This window comes from Eulemur rufifrons, chromosome 9 (assembly GCF_041146395.1).
Source record: "Eulemur rufifrons isolate Redbay chromosome 9, OSU_ERuf_1, whole genome shotgun sequence".
NCBI classification, from domain to species: Eukaryota; Metazoa; Chordata; class Mammalia; order Primates; family Lemuridae; genus Eulemur; species Eulemur rufifrons.
This window is the reverse complement of record NC_090991.1, coordinates 27,498,302-27,517,880: the sequence shown is the minus strand read 5'-3', so window position 1 is coordinate 27,517,880 and position 19,579 is coordinate 27,498,302. Positions and strand designations below refer to the sequence as shown.

Sequence of the window (19,579 nt, the reverse complement as noted above, 5' to 3'; positions counted from 1 at the left end):
ACACAGGAAGTTTTTGGAGGCTGAACCCCCAGAATCACACATGAGCACGCACAGGCACACAAATACGGGTGTACACAACGTCTACTGGTTCTCAAAGAACCAGTGATGACAGAAACTACTGCCTGACAACCACCTGGAATGTTGGAATGTCAGAATTAGAAGGACCCTGAGAGATCATAGTGTCCAAACCCCCTAATTTAAAAGGAAAAGCCCTGAGAGCTCCAGCACCTTAGCTGCAGAGCCAGGGCCAGCCTGGGGCCGCCTCCATCTCAGCCCAACATTCTCCCCGCACAACCCGCGCCTCCCCCACCAACACACCATCAGTTGCACACACATACACAAGCCCTTGCCCTGTGACCGCCACAAGGACAGACCTCTATGGCCTTTCACCTCCTCCTTCCCAAACACACTCCCACCCTGTGGGAAGAAGGCAGCCAGACTGGGGAGCAGGATCTTCCACCCAAAGAAAACCCAAATACCCCAAAAACTTGAGAGCCCCTGCTCTAAGGTCCTCCTCTCAGGGGTCTTTCCCACTCTGGCGCCCATGGACCCAGTCACTGTGTTCCTGGGGCCCCAGACACATCATGCCTGCCTGTGGCCGATGCTCTATTATCCCTGTCACCCTTTGCCAAGGGGCACCCTTGGCCTCCAGCTCAGTGCTCTTCTGAATTTCAAGGCCAAGGCCAGTACCAACTCCCTTCTCTGGCCATGGAGAAGCGGCCCCAGCGCCCGCCCTCCCCCCCCGCCCAGAGCCCACCTCTCTCCAGGGCAAGAAGGAAGTCGCGGTTGCGCTGCAGCTCCTTCATGAACTCCTCGTTCTGCAAGAAGAGCGCGATCCTCTCGTCCTCCAGGTACTGCTTCCAGCGGCTCTCCTGGTCTCGGGGCCCAGGCCCGGCCGTGGCAGGGGGGCCTCCCTCTCTGCTCACAGGCTTGGGGCCCCCCGGGTTACCCTGAAAGGAGAGCGAGCATGGTGAACGCCTACTCGCAGGGCACCTGTTGCACAAACATCCAGGTACATCTGGTGCACACGTGCCCTTTCCCAGGATCCTCTAGCCCCACCCTGAGGCCCACACTTCCTACTGGGGCAGCCAAAATCCCACGGAAGAGCCCTCTCTGCTGAGGAAGCAGCGAGGACATAAAAACTGTTTTCCTTCCCCACTGTGGACCACCTTGTGTTTTCGTCTACACCCTGAATAGTCCTGAGAAGGGATTTGCAAACTGCTCACCAGCCCCCACATGGATTCCCAAACTCAACGCAACCCTCCTGGTACCAGCTGCCTGCAGGGTGAGCCTGTCACCCCTGCAGGGGCCCCTCAGGGCAGGCCAACGTCTGGGGAGAGGCTGCCTTGGCCCCTTCCCAAGGGAGGGAAGGCGGTACCCTGGCCCTCTGCCACTGGCTGTCCCATGCCCACCTCCCTCCAGCTGAGGTGCCCCTGCAGGAGAGAACCGCCCCAGGCTGCCATCTTCCCTGGGCAGAACAGGAAACCTCCTGGCCGATGGGAAGTGAGGCTTTCGGTTCAGCATTCTTTCCCTATAAACCCAGGGCAACAGAAATAGTTCAGCAGCAAATCAGGAAGTGAAACTGGCTGGCACACACTGTGTGGGCAAAGATTGCTGCTGGACGTGCAGGTGGGAGTGGGAGGTGGCGGCAGCCCCTGGCACCTGTATGCTGTCCAGCTGCTGAGGCAGGATGCGGAGAAAGTCATCGGGGAGGTTGCCCAGCAGTGGTGGGTTCCAGTTCCGATAGCGCCTCTGGCTCGGAGGAGGTCCGGAGCCCAGTGCGTCGATCCTGTGGGGTGGGAGGGAGTAGTCAAGCCCAGCCTCAGGTCTTCTGGGGCAGGAGGACCCCCACACCAGGTCCTCAGGCAGGTGGACCCTGCTCAGAGCTTCCCGTGTCCTCCGCTGCCTCCAGAGCAGAGGCCCATCGCCCTGCCTCATCAGTGGAGACTCTTCTCCATCAGCTCAGCTAATGCCCAGCCCCAGCAGCGACGGTCACTGCCCTCCCATCACTCACAGGTCCCTAGACCCAGAGAGCTCTGCTCATGGTGCTAACACGGAACGTTGTGGATTTAGACGTGGATGTTCATGAGTGCCTCTAAGGGACAGCAGGGATCGTGTCCTTTCATTCCTACGTCCCTAGCACCTAGCACGGTGCAGAGCTCACGGCTGCTGAGTAACAGGTATGGTGCAAATGAACAGATACACAGGGCACTACCAGCACAGCGCACCTGCACGTCACTTTGCTGGGGAGGGAGCACGTGCAGGCGGACGCCAGGAGCCCTAGAGTGAAGTGGATCCCGGCTCCAGTTCTGGCTCAGCCACCAGCCAGCAGCTTGAGACCATCCTGGGTGAGACCGTGTTCCTCTGGGGCCCAGTTTCCTCATCTAGAAACTGCTATTAATACCTCCCTGCCAAAGTGCTTGGGAGCCCCTCATGAGGCTGTCTGGAACAGTGTTCTGGAAAGGCGTCCGGAGAGATGAGCGTGGAAGGGATCTCGTTCCGTCCCGAGGGCGCTGGGGAGACGCTCTTCCTAGGCCAGGTGCGTGGCAGAGGCCAACAGCTAGGCCCCCGGTGGAGAGGGAGGGAGGGGGCGGCACACGCCCTCCCTGACCCCCAGGCTCCCGTCCGGCCGCCCGAGGGCAGCCTGGAGCCCCGCCAGGAGCTCCCCGCAGCTCCTCGGTAGCCTGCAGCGTGGCAACCGCAGGACACGTGTTCTGCTGAATCAGGGAAATGACACACTGAGGAGGCAGCTCAGGGCCCACGGAGGGGGCCGTGCTCACTCTCGGGCCTGGCTTTGATTTGGTCTCCAGCTCCAGGAATCCCGCCCGCCCCCTCACTGGAGGGGAGCTTTTCCGGGCTGCCGCTGACGATGGAAATAACTTCCTTTCCTTTTCTATTTTGGGCGGTGGCCGGGCGGGGGAGAGGGGAAGGGGCGGGGGCGGCAGCAGACGGGATAACCAGCTGCTCAGCGCCTGGTGGGAGCTCAGCACTGCAGACCGGAGCCAAGGGAACTCCCGCACGCCTCGTCCACCCTCCTGCTGCACAGACACGGGAGAAGCAACGGTCTGGGACTCCCAGGCCTGGGCCAGATTTCTTTCTCCATCACTCTGCCACCTTCTGTCACTGCTGCAGGCTTCATTTTTCTCCAAAGGCCTGAGAGGCAGGGGCGAGGATGCCCCATCTCCCAGGGACTCGCAGACCACCCCCAGCCACAGCGGGGAGAAATCCTCCCCGGCGGCATTGCCCTTCCTGGGGTCTCTGGGCCTTTATCTGGGACCTGGGTCCCCACCCCCAACTTAACCGCAGCTCGGAGCCACCCTGGGAAGTCGCAGAGGGAGAGCCCCGGAGTTGCCCTCGGACCCCTCTAGCCACTGAGACACCTAAGGAGCGGCGAGACCCCTGCTCTCGGCTGAGTTTCCCTTGCTGCTGGGCCCGCGGTCCCCCGCCCCGCCCCGGGCCCTGGCACCGGTGGAGATGAGGTCAGCCCACAGCCGCGAGAGCCAGACGAGGGCTCCGAGCGCAGGCAGCCCAGCCATCCATTGTGGTGGGAAAGGAATGTCAGCAATGAGCGGAGAGGCAAATAAAAAACTTCCAAGGCTGTAATTTCAACGGAAAAACAGCAGGCGGCCTGTGCGGAGGGCTCCCCTGGGTTTCCGAGACTGTCTTTCAGACAGACGGAGGGAAGGACAGGCTGGGGGAGGGGAAGGAGAGAGAAGGCTGGGGCGGATCTCTGGCCGAAACTCCACCCTCAGACCCTAAAACTAGGACTTCAGGCCCCATCAGACCCCCGGTTTACCCACCGAACATCGGACCTGACAGAGAAGGATTTCAGAGGGCTTTCAGGCAGGATTTTTGGTAGACTGGACACGGAGGTCCACAAGGGTTCATTAAAGTCCTGTCCCCAGGGCCCATAGATGGACCAGGCAAATCTGGGCCCAGGGATCCTGGCGTTCCAAGTATGCTCCCCGGCGGGCGATGGGCCTGCCTCTGTGCCCCTGCAGGGCAACACCCAGACTCTGTCCCATCTGCAAGCCCCCGGGGCACCCCAGTGACTGGAGGTGGCAGAAGGAGGCCAGACGGCTGCCCCACTCAACTCTGGCCTCCCTTGGCAGCCAGAGGGAGACTCCCAAAACACTAACCTGGCCATGTCACTCTCCAGCCTAAACCCCTTCAGTACTCTCCGCTGGTGTGAAGGCCACAAAGTCCCCACGGCCTGCTTGCCCCTCCAGCCTCACTCAGCCTTTAGATGCTTGGAGGAATTCCCCAGATGGTCCCCTCTTCCCTGCCATGCACATGCTGTTTCCTTTGCCTGAATGCCTTCCTGTCCTCTGCCTTCCCACACTAATGCAAGGGTGGCCCTCGGGTCACAGCTTGGACATCAGTTCTTCCAGGCAGCCCTCCCCACCCCCGTGTCCACAGCTTCCCGAGGCTGATCTCCCTGTGGGGAGTGGAGGGGACGAGGCGGTGCTGTGCTCATCTCTGCGTCACACACATGGCTCAGCACCTGCACATCTCAGTGACTTGATACATGCTGGAAATGAATGTCCTGGATGGAGGGACTGGACGAGGCCCTGGAGGTGGCCTGGGGGTAGACGTGGGCCTAGCAGAGCCATCCTAGGGCAGAGGGACACGTGTCTCTCCTGAATATTGGCCTCTGGGGGAAGCCTCGCCGCTGGTCTCAATGTTGAACTCCGAGGCCAGCCAGTGCAGCGGCGGGCAGGAAGGAGCAGTAAACCTCAGATTATAGCTCTGTCCAGACGTGGCACTGCGCTAAGCACTCAGCACTCAGCATCTCACTCAATCCTCATAACTGTGCTGAGGTGGAAATTAGTATTCCCATTTCAGAGGAGGCAAATGAAGCTCAAAGAGGTTAATTAATGAGCCAAAGGCCACAGAGCAGAGGCACCTGAAGAATCAGAAGTCAGGCAGCCGCAGGAAGAGGGTGACAAGAGCAGGCTGCTTCTGTCAGACTCAGCGACTCAAGCTCTTCTCAGTGCCTGTGCCCCCAGCCCAGCCTTCGTTTCCTCAGCCAGGCCCCTGAACCTCAGGCAAGGGCAGTAGCCTGCCCAAAGTCCACAGGGTCTGAAGAAGGCCTCCTGAGCCCCGGTCTAGTGCTGAGGTCACCTTCCCTCCAAGCGGGGCTCCCATCACTGGGCTGCACTGCCCCTGCCCCCCGGCCCTACCCTACCCGCTTCAGGATGAACACCCAGCCAGAGTAAGAGGGAGGATGTGGCCAGGATACCCTTGACACGTTTACATTGGGATTCTTAGCTGGGCACGGTGGCATGCACCTGTAGACCCCGCCACTCGGGAGGCTGAGATGGGAGGATGACTTGAGCCCAGAAGTTCAAGTCCACGCTGGGCAACACAGTGAGGCAGAGACACTGTCTCTATAAAGAATACACACACATACACACACACACACACACACACACAGGGATTCTCTCTCTTACAGCCTCAGTTTTCCCTTCTGAAAACTAGGCAGAACCACTCTGCCTAACAGAAGCTAAACTTTTTTGCAAAAGCATCTTGGGATATTTAAAAAAACGTCAAAGGAAAATCACTTAGCCCTGGGCTCTGTGACCCCTCCAGGGTGCACGTCCTACCTAGGTCTCACCCAGACCCACCTCAGCATCGCCTGCCGTCTCCTGGTAGCACTTGTGATAAAGACCCTGGCTGTGCTCCTGCCCCTGACTCAAAACACCACACTCCCCCCACCTCCCAGTAGCCTTCTAGGACTCCGTCCACTCCCTAAGCTGCAATTACGCAGATTTTTCTCATTAGGGAGGTGACAGGACACAGCAGAGAAGAGTGATTAGCCTTGAAGTCACAATGACCTGGATTCGAATTCCAGCTCTTAGTCCTGGGGAAGTCATGGGACCTCTGGAGGCTCAGTTTCCTCATCTGTGCAATGGGGATGGTGACAACAGTGCCCACCTCTGCTTTCAATGTGATGGTGTAGGTAAAGAACCTGCTCAGTTGCTGGCACTGAGGATGCTTCGTAAGTGGGAGCTATACCTGTCGGATGACAGAGTTCTCCACCACCACTGCTCGGGGGCTCCCAAGATCCCCCAAGGAAGGATCCACTGGTGCAAGTGCCCTGTCCCATCACCTCCCTCACCCCTCCCCAGCCCAGGCCTGAGTCATTCTAAGGAGCGGCAGTTCCAGGACAAAGAGGCAACACCTTGGCTCCCAGCAGCCCCGATACAAACATGGAGCCCAAAAAGCAAGCATCTCAGAGCCCCATGGGACCCTGCTGGCAACCAGCTTCATTTTAAGCTTCCAAATTATAGTCTCTGAACTGGAAGAAGTTTCCAGGGACCTTGAAGTCTACTCCCCTGCCTCTAGTTATCAAACTATCCCCCCAAAAGAGACTTGGTCCCATTGCTTAAAAATCCCCACAACACCCTTAGTCCAAGAATGGCAAACAGCCATCCCTCAATCACTGGTGACTGCCTGGGAGTGCTGTGTTGAGGAGGATGCTGAGGTTCTGTTTTGACTCAGCAGGAAGGAGCACAGTGATTGATTAGCAATGTTTGCCATAGGCTTGGGATGGGAAGTGTCAGCAAACATTCCATGTGTTTGTCATTCCTACTCTGGCATCTCCCTTGACTATAAGCTCCTGAAAGCAGAGGCTGAGTCTTACTTTACTCTGTGTCCCCTAGGGACCACCTAGCCTAGAGTAGGAATTTAGTAAATGTTTGCTCTTGCAAACCTTACACTTTGCAAGTTCCTTCTGGTATCTAGCTAAAATGTTTCTTGCTGCCGTGGAAGCCTATTCTTGGTAGAATAATACACTGAGGGGTCCAGCCAAGCTTCCTGCTGTGTCTGTACACAACCCCAACCCCTAGTCCCCTTCCCTGCTACCCTGTGCTCGGGGACAAGCTGGATTCTCACCGGGGAGGTGGCGTGGGGGGAGCCAGAGGGTAAGGCCGGTCAAACATGTGCATGTGGTAGGCTGGTGGGGAGTACACAGGCGGGGGCTCTTCATCGGAGCTATCAGGTTCCAGAGTCCTTTCCAAGATCTAAATCAGAGACAACAAAGAAAAAATATATTAATAATCCTTCCTCAAATTTAAATAACATTCAGACAAACCAAGTGTGGGCGAGGATGTGTAATGAGGGAACTCCACCGCCTTGGCGAGCTGCTTGGCCTTCCCTACTAACGCTAAACGCTCGGCCAGCTCTGAGCCCGCAATTCCAGCATACTGGACGGACGTGAAAGTGCACGTCCCCAAAACAACGTTCATGGCAGCATTGCCCATCCAAGTAAGGTTCAGAAACAGGCGAAACAAACACACAGCGATGGGGGCAGAGCAGGGTGCCCTGGGTGGAGCGGGCAGGGATGGGAAGGGGCGCCTGGGGGCTCCAGGTGCCACCGATGGCGTTTCTCCATCCGGTGCAGATAATGTGGTTTGTTGTTACGCTGTGAAACTTCGCTGAGCTGTGCACTGTGATTCACATGCTGTCCTATACATGTGCTGTTCTTTGATGATAACATCATTCATACCCTCTCTCCAAGTACTTTCACATACGCTATCTCATCTTGACCTCAAACGACCTGGCACGGTACGATATGGATCATTAACCCCATTTTTATAAATGGGGAAACTGAGGCCTAGGCTAAGTGACATGGCAAAAGCCACACACTTCTTAGAAATGAGTCTTCAACTTGGACTACAAGGGTGTCCCACTTCGGGTGCAGTGACTACACACCAGGTTGGACTCTCCGGGCAGACAGTGACAAGGGGACAGACCAGGATGGCTGCTCTTTCTCCTGGACTCCTCCTTTCAGCCAGGAGCCAGGAAGAGGGGCAGGGAAAGGCCACAGGCTGGGCAAAGGCTGGGGTTCCTGCTGTGTGGACTGACCTGGACCCTTCCCCAGAGGTACACGGAGGAGTCTGGGGCAGGAGGCAGCCACACACGCCAGCCTGGCCTCCATCTTAGCCTCCTGTTCTCTCCTATAGCTCTGTTCCCATCTCCTCCAAGACCAAAGAACATGTGAAGGGCTCAGAGGCTGTGAATCGGCCCGAGGCCCCAGACACCAAGTGAGTTTGCAGAAGTCACTGCTAAAGCTGCCTCTGCTTCCGCCTCTGCAAATCTGGGCTGGGCCTGGCTGCACTGGCACTCTCTGCTCTGAGGCCAGCCGTGCCCGGCACACACAGAGCCTCGCAGGGACACCCTGGTGGGTGGGTGAGCCTGCCCGTGGAAGCACTTGCGTACCCACACGCACACGCACACGCACACGCTGCAATGCCCTGTGTGCACATAGCCAGCCCGACCCAAGGAGGCCTCCCGCCCTGGAATGCACTAACGTTCTTTCCTTTGAGGCGGAAAGTATTTAAACAGATGCTTTTGCAGGAAAAAAAGAATGTAGCTGCTTGTGGGGCCACTGCTCTGTTTATCCCAAATTTCCACAAGAAAGGGAAAAAAAAGGGAGAATACTGGAGGCTCTGCTCCTGTTCACTGGCAAATCTCTGGTGCCCAGCAGGAGAGTGGCTCAGCAAGTACCTGGTGCCTACAGAGGACTTGCTGCTGTCCCCCAGCCTGTTTCCACGACCCCTCTGCTCTGAGGGCCAGGGTTCCAGGCTGGGGCCTTGAGGCCAACAGCAGCCAGCCTCTGAGGTTGGCCCAAGTGAGTGGGTGAGGAGAGCTCAGTAGGAACTACTTCCAGAAGGAAGCTGCCTGGGGTTTCTGCTGAGCACGGCCAGCAGCAGTCACCCCCGACTCAGGGTGGCCAGGCCTCCCCGGCCACACCAGGAGGCCCTGTCCTGCTCCTGGGGCAGCCTCCTGGGGCAGCCTCCTGGGGCAGCAACTGGGGAAACACGGCGGAGGCAGGCGGCTGGCCAGGCAAGCTCCAAAAGGGCAGGTCCCAAGTCCCAGGGACAGTGACCCCAGCCACCTCCCCTGCCTCTCTCCTCCCACCCCCACCAGCCACAAAGAGCTTGTTCTTCTGGCTCTAAAGGTGCTGAAGTTTTCGGCTCTATAGCCTCCTGGCTTAACTCACTGTGGGTGATGGATGCCTGCCAGGCGCTCCAGGGGGCAGGGTCTAGGCCATTTATCTGCCAGGAGCTATTTCTCTGTGGCAAGGATACCCCTCAGGCCAGCCCCCCATCCATCAGCCCCCAAGAGGGGGCTTTCTCCAGTCAGCAGTTATTGTCCTTCCAGCTGCTGCTCATAAATTTTCCGAAGCACTTTCCGCTGGCTCAGGAACTGCCTGCCAATGCGCCCAGGCAGAGCTCCAAAGGTGGGGGGTTGGGGAAACCGCCAAGGGAGGGGAGGGGTGCTGGAAGAGGCTCGATTTGGAAAGCAAGATTCTTAGAAAAACAGAAGCGCACACACAGAGCAGGCCTACCTAGGTGGTGGTGAAGGCTTGCGGGGGCCCAGTGCCGGGAGGGCCGTGGACGAAGGAGGAAGTATTATCCTACCTACTGTCAGGACAAATGAGATGCAGAGAGGGCCAGAGCTTGCAGAGAACTTTCTTTCCAGCTCACGCTTGCAGGATGTACAGTGGACCCTCAAACAACATGGGTTTGAACTACTCGGGTCCACTGACACGTGGATTTTCTTCTGCCTCTGCCACCCCAACACAGCAAGGCCAACCCCTCTTCTTCCTCCTCCTCCTCCTCAGCCTACACAACATGCAGATGCTGAGGATGAAGACTTTATGAGGATCCACTTCCACTTAGTGACTAGTAAATATGTTTTCTCTCTCTTATGGTTTTCTTAATAACATTTTCTTTTCTTCAGCTTACTTTATTGTAGTAATACAGTACTTAATACATATAACATACAAAATGTGTGTTAATCAACTGTATGGCTTCTGGCCAACAGGAGGCTATTAGTAGTTAAGTTTTTAGGGAGTCAAAAGTCATATGCAGATTTTTGGCTGCAAGGAGGGTCAGTGACCTTAACTCCCTCATTGCTCAAGGGGTCAACTGTATCTGCAAACACGCACACACTCTCTCCCTCTCTCTCATCCCTCCTTTCCACAAAGAGGATCTGGGTTTTCCTGTACTCTCTCCACTGGCTGAACCAGGCAGACCAATGAGAGAGGCAATGGCCTGCTGTGAAAAGACAGCGGCAGTATTTATTCATTCCACATTCCCTGAGTGTCTCCCATGTGCCTGGACTGTCCTGGGTGCTGCAGGTGACACAGGGATGCGTCAGATGTCTTTGCCCACAGGGCTTCCCCTCCACTGGGAGACAGAAGTCCCAGCAGCAGCCACTAAGGGGCGGAGAGCAAGGAGGCCTCTCCCTGCAGGGTGACTGATTAAAGCAGAGTGACTACAGGGCTGTGTTGAGAAAGGCTCTGAGGCCATATCTGGGTCTAGGTTTTCTCACTGTAATCAAGGGTAATAATACCACCACGTCATAAAGTTTGTGGGGATTAGAAGAGATGATACATGTGAAGCTCTTAAGATGGTGCCTGGTACAGGTTCATCTGCTGGGCCCTTGTCTTGTCCATGGCTGCATGTCACAGACGCCCCTGCAGGCAGCAGCCCTCTCACTGACAGACTCTGCGTGCCTTGCTGAGCACCGCAGGCTCTGCGGAGACTGGGGGGCCAGTTGTGCACTGAACTCTTGGGTGAGGCTGGGAAGGACCAGCAGATGGGCCTTGATGCGGTGTGGCAATGTGGCGGTCCCCTCTCCCCAGCCACTTCCCTGGAGAGACAGCAGTGAAAGCAGAACCGTTGGGAGATGGCTCACTACCACCTCCACCGCTCCGTGGTCAGAGGGATTTAACTGGCAAGTCTGAACTTTCACCCGCTTCCGTGGCTCCCTGTGCTCTCCGGATACAGCCCCAGAGTTTTTCTCGGCGACAGGGCCTCACCATCCTCGCTGGTCTCCTCCCACCCTGGGACCCTGACAGTCCCCTAACCAGGCATGTGCCATTTCACCTCTGAGCCTTTGCATGAGCTGTTCCCCCTTGCCTGCACACCCTTTCCCTGGCTCCACTCTTCCTTTGGGTCTCAGCTCAGCCATCCCTTCCTCTGGGAAGCCCCCCTCCTCTCTGCTGCTTCCAGGTATCCCACCGCAGCACTTACCACTCGAGGCTGCCAGTGCCTGACTCTTGCCTCTAGTCCATACTGGACTGGGAGCTCCGGGAAGACTTTAGAAACATTGTCTGACTTGGCCAAGGTGGACCCTCAGAGGTTCAAGAGACTTTCTTGAAAAATACACACTAGAGGACTCCAGGCCTGGAAGCAGGATTCAGTATGTTGGGGTGGGGCCCAGGCATCTGCATTTTTAACAAGCACCTTGATTCTGATGACCCCTGACTCAGAGGTAACATGCCTGACACACCTCTGAGTGGGTGCTCAGGGTTTGTTCAATGACTGTGTGATTTCTGCCCATAAAAGGCAGCTGACTGGTGGTAACTTTCCCCAGGGGAAGTAAGGCTGCTTGCTAGGTAGAACCCAGACAGGGGACTAACCCAGCTCCTCTAAGACTGCGGTCCCCAACCCCCAGGCTGCGGACCATATAGGTTCATGGCCTGTTAGGGACTAGGCTGCAGAGCTCCGCCACCCCCATCCCTAACCCTGGCCCTGGAAGAATCGCCTGTGTGAAACTTAGGAACCCGGGGCTGCACAGCAGGAGGTAAGCGGCGGGTTGAGCCGCGTGTTTACCCATAGCTGGCATCACCGCCTGAGCTCCTCCCCCGACCCCAGGCCACCCCCGTCCGTGGAAAAACTGTCTTCCATGAAACCAGTCCCTAGAGCCAAAAAGGTTGGGGACCGCTGCTCTAAGGGTCCAAACGGTGGCTGGAGCTGATGGTGAATTATCGGGGCCGCGTCCCTACCTCTGGGGGGATGCTGTCCTCCGAGTCGGAGCTGTCCTCGTAGACGCTGCCGCCACCCCCCTCCAGGTTCATCTGCAGCAGCTGGTCGATGGTGGCGTCCACGGCGCCGCTGTTGGCGCGCAGCACGCACTCGATGATGTCGTAATCCATGTTGGGGAACATGGTCTTGAAGTCGTCCATGGCCTGGTTGAACTCGAGGCGGCGCACCTGGCGGGCCGGCCGGCTGTTGTTGAGCTCCTGCGGGGCTGCGGCCGCACCGCTCCCGGGCCCGGTCCCACGCGCCCCGGCCGTGCCGCCCCCGCCGCTGCCGCTGCTGCTCCGACGGAACAGGCTGGTCATTTTGCGGAACCGCTTAGGGAAAATGTTTCCAGCCAGCCACGAAGCCCGTTCCCCAGGGTCCCTCCACCGTCGGCCGCTTGCTTGCTCCGCGGGCTCGGGAAGCTCACTCCTGCGGCGCCTCCGCCCCCAAGGGGGCCGGGTAGGAACGGGCTGCTGGGGGCTCCTTGTCAGGACACAACGGGCTCGGGGCCCCAGGCAGCCCTCGGGGAGCAGTCCTCGCGGAGCGGCGGCATGCGGGCCTGGGCGGTGCCGGGGCTGGACAGCCGGTCACCCACACCCCCGGGGCATCCTGGCGCCCGATCCTCGGACGGTCCCACCTGAAACCCAGAAAGACAGAGTCAGGGTAGGGGGCAAATAAACATGCGCTCAGGGTGGCAGCCAAGGGCTATTAAGAAATGAGGGCAGGGAGGGGCAACCCCTACCACGCCCAGAGGAGACCTGCTTCTTTCTGCTTTCTCTCCAGCTGCAATTAAGCAGCTCACAGTTCTACACTACCACCTGAGCGCCTCCAGTTACCAAAGGCTTCCTCTAAGCCAGGTACCATCCTAAATGCTCTATATAGGCTAACTCATCCCCATTTTATGGATGGAATAACTGAGGCATAGATACTGAGGAAATGGAAGAGCTGGGATTTGAATCTGGGACATGTGGCCCCTGAGCCCCTGGTCTCTACATGTACTGCCAAGGACCCCTGAAGACCTGATTAGGGCAGGAGGGGCTCTGGACAGATGTCCTGCCTCTCTGGTCTCCAGTCCCATACAGTCTCTGATTCCCTCATCTTCCTACATCACTGCCTCACACTGAGGTCCCACGACCAGGGCATCCACCTTCTGCAGAGTGCCACTGAATCCGGGGGACAGCAGTGCCGAGAAACAGGACACCCCAGTGCCACAAGGAGCTTCCAACGTGAGAGAGGAAACGTGGTTTCCATCCTCGGGAGCCTCAAGCTGATAGGGGAAGAAGCCAGTTCCCACTCTTGGAGAACTCACGTGAGGCCCGAAAACTCAGTCCACTCCCCTGAGAAGCCCCAGCCAGCCCAACTGAGAGAAGCAGAGAGACTCCAGGCCACTGTCAATCCCTGGACTTCACTGTCCTCACCCCAATGGCAGGCTGACATGTTTTATTTATATCAGAAACACATTTGTTTTTATGGAGCACTCAGGGTCTTTACACATTAAAAAAAAAAACACCCTGGAAGTTTCTTCTCAAAGATGTCTTGAGAAACCACGTACATCGTAAGTTCTGTTCTTATCCCCACCAAACCCAGTTCCCCAGACCCCAGTGTCAGCACAGTGTGCCTGAGAACGTGTATAGACGAGAATAAAAATCAAGCACAATTAGGGACTTAAGTCTGCAACAGAAAACCATCCGGCCCACTCAGAAGCAGGCACGTAAATGACTGCCAAGGTTGCGTTTCTGTTAGTGCAGACAACTGCGCCGAATGTGTCTAAAAACATCTAGTTCTGACTTTCTCGTGCTTACTCCAAGATTTAAAGTAATTTTGTTAATTGTAGAAAAGTAGCAGCTTTATTTTAAGGGACTGTTCCATCAAAGGATATTCTTAAGTTTGATGAAACAGGTGCAAACTTGTTTTCCCTTTTCCGAGACTTGGGGTCACAGTCTTAACAGCTGATACAGAAACGTCCCTGTGAGCAAATCAATGTGATCTTCCTCTCCCAGCCCTGAGAAAACATGTTCGCACTCTACTGTGTCTACATCTAGATATTTTTTCTTTGCATATGCTACCATATGTATGAATTTATTTTGTTTAACACATTGACTGCCACCCTAGGAAAAAAAAATGTTTCCCTTGGGGCCACAGTGTTTTATTATGAAAATAGAATAAAAACTTTGAAAAACAAATGATCCTTTCTACTTTAATGAAAAACAAAATATATTGATTTCTATTCATTTAATCTACCTTTTTAGAATTAACTTGTCAATATTAATTGTAACAATAAGAACATCGACAAGATCTTCATGAACCAACTGCAGAGTTTTGCCCAGGTTTTGCTTTTCCCTGGGCTCAAAACTAGCATGAGTTAAATATAACTCACATGGTAGTTAATGTGTTAAATGTGGTCATACCATAAATTCTACTATGCAGCTAGTTTTTTCCACTTAATAATATATTGTGGCCATCTTCCCATGTCAGAACATATAGATCTACTTCATCATTTTTAGTGCCCGAGTAGTATTCTGTTGACTGAGTGAAGCATGATTTATCATCCAACTCCCTCTACCCCATCTCTTCCCAGATGAGCCAGTCAGAGCCCAGACAGGCCAAAGCCATTTCACAAGGAGACACAGAGGGGTGACCTCAAATGATCAGTCCAAGAATCTCGTTATGAGAATGAACACAGGAAGATAGCCAAGTGTGACATGGCTTCTCACAACTGGCTTTAGACACCCCAGCCCCCGACACCCACACCTCCCGCCAGCCCCCATCTATCAGAAGGTTGGAGGATGCTGCTCTGGCTCTGCCAAAATGCCCTCCAACATGAGGCTCCACCCTGACAGCTGCCTTTGTCCTGGGCTCTGGGGACCTGCCTTGTGGCCTCTAACACAGACCTCAGGCCCAGAAGGCCCCAGAAGCCAGTGCCCTGGGCTGTTGTCTGCGGCTACAGTGTCATCACACACAGGGGTCAGTGACTTGTGCTATGGCCGTCTGGAGTAAAGCCACCATCTCCCTGCCTGATACTTTAGTAAGAGAGATGGAGGGACTTGGCTCTCACTTTGTCAAAGCCATTCCCTTGCAGAAAGATGCCAGGGCCTGGCCCACCCCCAGGGGAGGAAAAAGGAAGATGGCAGGGCCTATATTTTCCCCATTAACAGCCCTCTGGACAGGCTCCTTGGACCCTGGGCCCGAGTGTTGAGAAGCACAGTGGGTGTGCGCCGGTTCAGACCCAGGCTGCAATTCTGCTCCGCCACTCCCCAGCTGTGGGACCCGGGGCAAGTCTCCTCTCCTCTCCGTGGCCCAGTGCCCTCAGCTGTGCGCACCCCTATGGGGCTTCAATGGGACTGAAACAAGATAATCCTCAGCACAGTGCCTGGAACGTGGCTGGCTGCATTCTTGCTGTCACTGCCCAGAGGCTGGTGAGGAGCCAGGGGCAGTGGGTAAACTGGCCACGCTGCCCCCCGGGGTGCGGGGATCCTAGGGGCGTCTTCCCCAGCATCTGGATGTTAACCCCTAGGATTCCTTCAGCCCCCCCCCCAAAAGAAAATACTGATCCTTGCAGCCTGGGGGAGGGCCTGGCTCGCCTGGGCAGCTGGGGACACCACAGCTCAAGCAGCCTCTTCCATTCACCCCAGGTGAAAGCCTCAAAACAGCTCCAAATCTCCTTTTGTGTGTGAGTCATGACATGTAAAAACCCAGCCCCAAACCCCACCCCACAGCACAGATGAAGAGACCGAGATCCAGGACTAGGAGGGAGTGGCCCGAGGACACACAGTGAGTAAAGGCAAAGCCTAGACTTTTCCATCAGAGGGCGGTTCTGTGGATGAGGAGAAAGTGGCTCAGAAACAGGAATGGGAAACGGGGGGAAACAGAATTCAATCTACTGTGATACCATTTCTGTAGGACTCTACAAGGACTCAGGGCCCCCCAAAGCCAGGCTGCCTATATTGGCACCAGGCTGGGCTGTGAGGACCCCAATCCTCAAAGGACTCCTCCCCTCTCCCCCTCGCTAAGCTCAAGGGCAGAGTCTGAGGCCAGGGCTGAGGTGTGGCTAGAAAGGCTGCGAGCAGGGAGGACTGTCCTCAGGGTTAGAGTTATCCACGCCAGGCTGCCCTCTGCGACCAGCACTGCTCAAATGAAAAGCAGTTTAAAACATGTGAAAGCATTAAGGCAAGCAGGCGACAGACAGGTTTACGAGCTTGTGCCAGGCGCTTTTGCATTTCATCTTTATTACAACTCCATGAGATAGGTATTGTCTCCATTTTATGGCTGTGGGAACCGGTTCAGAGAAGGTCGGTAACTTGCCCAAAGTCACACAGCCGGTATATAGAGAGGCCAGAATTAGGAACCAACTTCCTAAGAGCCAAAAATGCCAGTTAAGGCTTGCAGGGCTGAGAGCCAAGGAGCCTGAGAAATTCAGCCATGTGTGCCCCAGGTTCAGCACACTGGCATAGCCTGGAGGACATTTCGGCAGAGGAAACGTGACCCAGACAGCACGGGGAGAGGTCTGTTGGCTGTGCCCCAGAGCTGACTCTGTGGCCTTCAAGAGACCTCTCTGAACCTCAGCTGCTGAGCACTGGCAGGGAAAGACAGGTAGATAACCCCTGACCAGCTTCTGAGAAAGGAAGTGAATCGACTTGCTGAGCCCGTTAGACCTCTCGGAGGCTGACCCAAAGGTTGAACTCATGGCTGTGGGTAACCTGGGGGCCAGGAAGTAGAAGCCCCACACCTGTTCTCCCCCAGGTCCCAGGGAGCCAGGCCCAGAATGGACCTCCACCCGCCCCCTAAAGGGAAGCAGGCCTGGCAGGGCGGCAGACAGCCAGCCTCCACTCCTAGTGTAAGTCCGCAGCCAAGGCCTGAGTCACTCCCGGCCTGGCCCAGGGAGGTGGGCAAGGCGCCCTGGGGTGGTTCATCCGGGCTCGTCCAAGGTCATCCCAGACAGCCTTCTGCCTTAGGAGGGCCTGCCCGTCAGGGCCAGGGAGGGTCCGCACGGGGGATGTGACAGCCGGGGAGCAAGAGTCCTGTGTTCACTTTGTCAGCCTAGCAAGGCTGTGTGTGACTTAGGAAAATTATTCCACTTCCACAAGCATTCTCAGGGGAAGTCAGAGCATCAGAGAAATAGGGAGCTGGTGTTCGGTATGCAGATGGTATCTGAAGCCATGGAGGTGGGTAAGATCGCTCAGGGAGTGAGTACAGCCTGGGAAAAGGTCCAAGGCCTGTTCCCCAAAGCGTCACCTTGAGTAGGGACCAGAGAGGCAACCCAGGCACCTCCCCTCCCCCACAGTTCCCTGACCCTTTACATGGCTTTGTCCTGACGAAACAGACGACGTCAGAGGTTATATATTTGTTATTGACCACCTTCTGCACCAGAATGTGAGCTCCCTGGGGACAGGGTCTTTGCTGTGTTCACCGCGGTGTCCCCAGTGCCTACAACTGCGCCTGGCACTGCCGAGAGAGATTTGTTAGGTGGACAAGGAGGGAAGGAAAGATGGAGGAGCACAACCACCGTGGGTTTTCCTCCCTTCCCTTCCTGCTCAGCAACGGCGGGGGGGGGGGGTGGGGGGGGGGAGGCCTTTCTCTTCTACACTCTCATTTGCTCCTCACAGCAAACCCACAAGATATACAGGGCATGACTGTCCTGCTTCCCAGATGAAGGGACCGGAGGCCAAGGTAGTCCGGTGACAGGGCCACGGTCCCATGAGCCTCCTGCTGCCTGGCCTGAGGGCCTCCTCCCTGGCATACGAGGCTAATAGCAGGATGGTCCCCTTTCCAGGCCAGTGTCAGCTGGAGGAGGCAGGAGGTCGACCCCTCCCAGATCTAGCTTGACCTTCCCCCTGCTCCCCAGGACCACCAGGGCCCGACCCTGGAAGGTGGGCATTAGAATAGGAAGCCTTCAGAGGAGGCGTGGGGCTGGGAGCCCAGAGGTCCCAACTGCCAGCTCTTTCCTGCCCACACCCAGGGGGCCACTCTTCTGGAAGCGGGTGGGACTGCCTCAGACCAGCACTGTCTCTGCACACCCCAGGCTCGGCTCCCTCCTCCAAAAACCACCGAGGGGTGGACCCTAGATCTGTGATCTATCTGCCATGGCTGTGATCCCTGCCTGCAGAGGGGACTTGCTTCTTGCCTAAGATCTGGGCCCAGCCCAGTGGCACCGCCAGACTAGGCCACTAGGTGGTGTCCCAGGGCTCAGGGCCCAGCAGGTCCCAGGGAAAGGGCAGACAGAGTGGCTTCTCTCCCGGAACACAAGAATGTGCCCTGCCCCCACCTCTGGACTGACTAACCGGGAGAAGAACCACCCAATCGCCCCAGGGGTCTGAGAACCCAAGACCGCAGAGTTGCAATATCATTTAGTCCCCAGATAGCAAATATATGACACACGTGCCACTAGTGTCTATCCCTGTGGCAGACATCACTAATCCATCCAGGTATTACTGTCCTACAGGACCCACCCAGCCTCAGAACCCTCTGCGACACGGCGCTCTGGGCAAGCCACTACCAAGTGACTAAAACTGGCATTCGAGGGACAGCCCGGCTGCCAGCACTCGCATGTCCCGCATGGGAAGACCAGGCCCACGCTCACTTTGTCTCATCAGGAATCCGGGCTGCGAGAGCCAGCGGGGCCAGAATGAGGTCATATGAGGGGAGGCTTGTGTAACCATGGCTGAGTCCCGGGAAACCTCAAGTGGGTAATGGCAGTGTTAATGGAGAGGCTGCTGGGCCCCGGACAGCTGCATCCTCGGCCAATTGTCACCTCCGACGCGCTGGGGGTGGGGTGCAGGGAAGTCTGTCTGAGCTTCTTGGCTTCAGAGCTGAAGAGGCCCCCAAAGGGGGAGAGAGGAAGGGAGGGGGGAGAAGAGCAAGAGACAGAGAGAGGGAGGCTCTCAGGGTGTGTGTGTGTGTGTGTGTGTATGTGTGTGTGTGTGTGTGTGTGTGCATGCGCCCAGCGGGGAGGGGGAGGCAGCCCTGACAGAGACGCCTTGTCCTCCTCCCCTGCACAGCCTTGTTTTCTTCCCAAGCTATTAATGTCGCTGCAGCTTCAAAAGCCGGGTGACCTTTAGATGCTGAGCCTCCTGCTCTTGCCCAAGGCTCGGAAACGGCTTAATGGAAACCTGACCCAGCCGGCCACAGCTGCTGGGGCGGCAACAAAGCCAGCCTCGCTCCGCTCCACAGGCCGCAGAGCTGCCGGGCAGCCACACCTGTGCCCACCCCCGGCCAGGAAGGGCAAAGCGGACCCTCGGGCACAGCCATGGGAGAAAAGAGGCCGATGGACTGGACCTGAGGGGAGGAGGAGGAGGGACAGGGGAGAGACAGAAAACTTTGTCATGCCCTGCTGTGTGACCGTGGGTCAGCCCCTCTCTCCTCTGGAGACTCCTCTCTTCTTCGTCACCTGTAAATCACGAGGATTTAATAAAAGGACTCCAAAGGCTCTTTGCTAGGAAGAAGAAGGGCTACGAGAAGCCCTATAACCACCCAGAGAAGCAGGGCACCTGGTTTCCAAGCCCACCTGGCAGGACTGCCAGCAGGGGGAAGGCTGAGGGCAACACCTGCCTTCCCAAGGCTACCATATGCAGCTGTACAGGCTGTGCACTGCACAACTCCTCCCTGACCACCCCCGCCCCCTATCATGTAGTCAGATCTGTAAGGCTAAGACATTGCTAAACAAACAAACAAAACCAATTTTTAATCTTTAAAAATCTGAAAAAGAAAGAACAAGAGGGAAAAAAGAGCTTTTCTTTCCTAATATTTCTCTCTCCTACCTC

At 56.4% G+C, this 19,579-nt stretch overlaps 1 protein-coding gene across 1 annotated transcript in view; it reads right to left on the bottom strand.

Annotated features, from left to right (window-relative positions):
- CUEDC1 (CUE domain containing 1) overlaps window positions 1–19,579 on the bottom strand; it is a 76,753-nt gene that overhangs the window by 7,153 nt on the left and 50,021 nt on the right. Inside the window, exons 2-5 of the mRNA XM_069481151.1 lie at window positions 11,804–12,459; window positions 6,898–7,025; window positions 1,663–1,789; window positions 758–950 (exon numbers count right to left, since the gene is read on the bottom strand). Of these exons, the coding sequence (XP_069337252.1) occupies window positions 758–950; window positions 1,663–1,789; window positions 6,898–7,025; window positions 11,804–12,142 (787 nt within the window). The 5' untranslated portion in view covers window positions 12,143–12,459. The remainder of the gene's footprint in view (window positions 1–757; window positions 951–1,662; window positions 1,790–6,897; window positions 7,026–11,803; window positions 12,460–19,579) is intronic.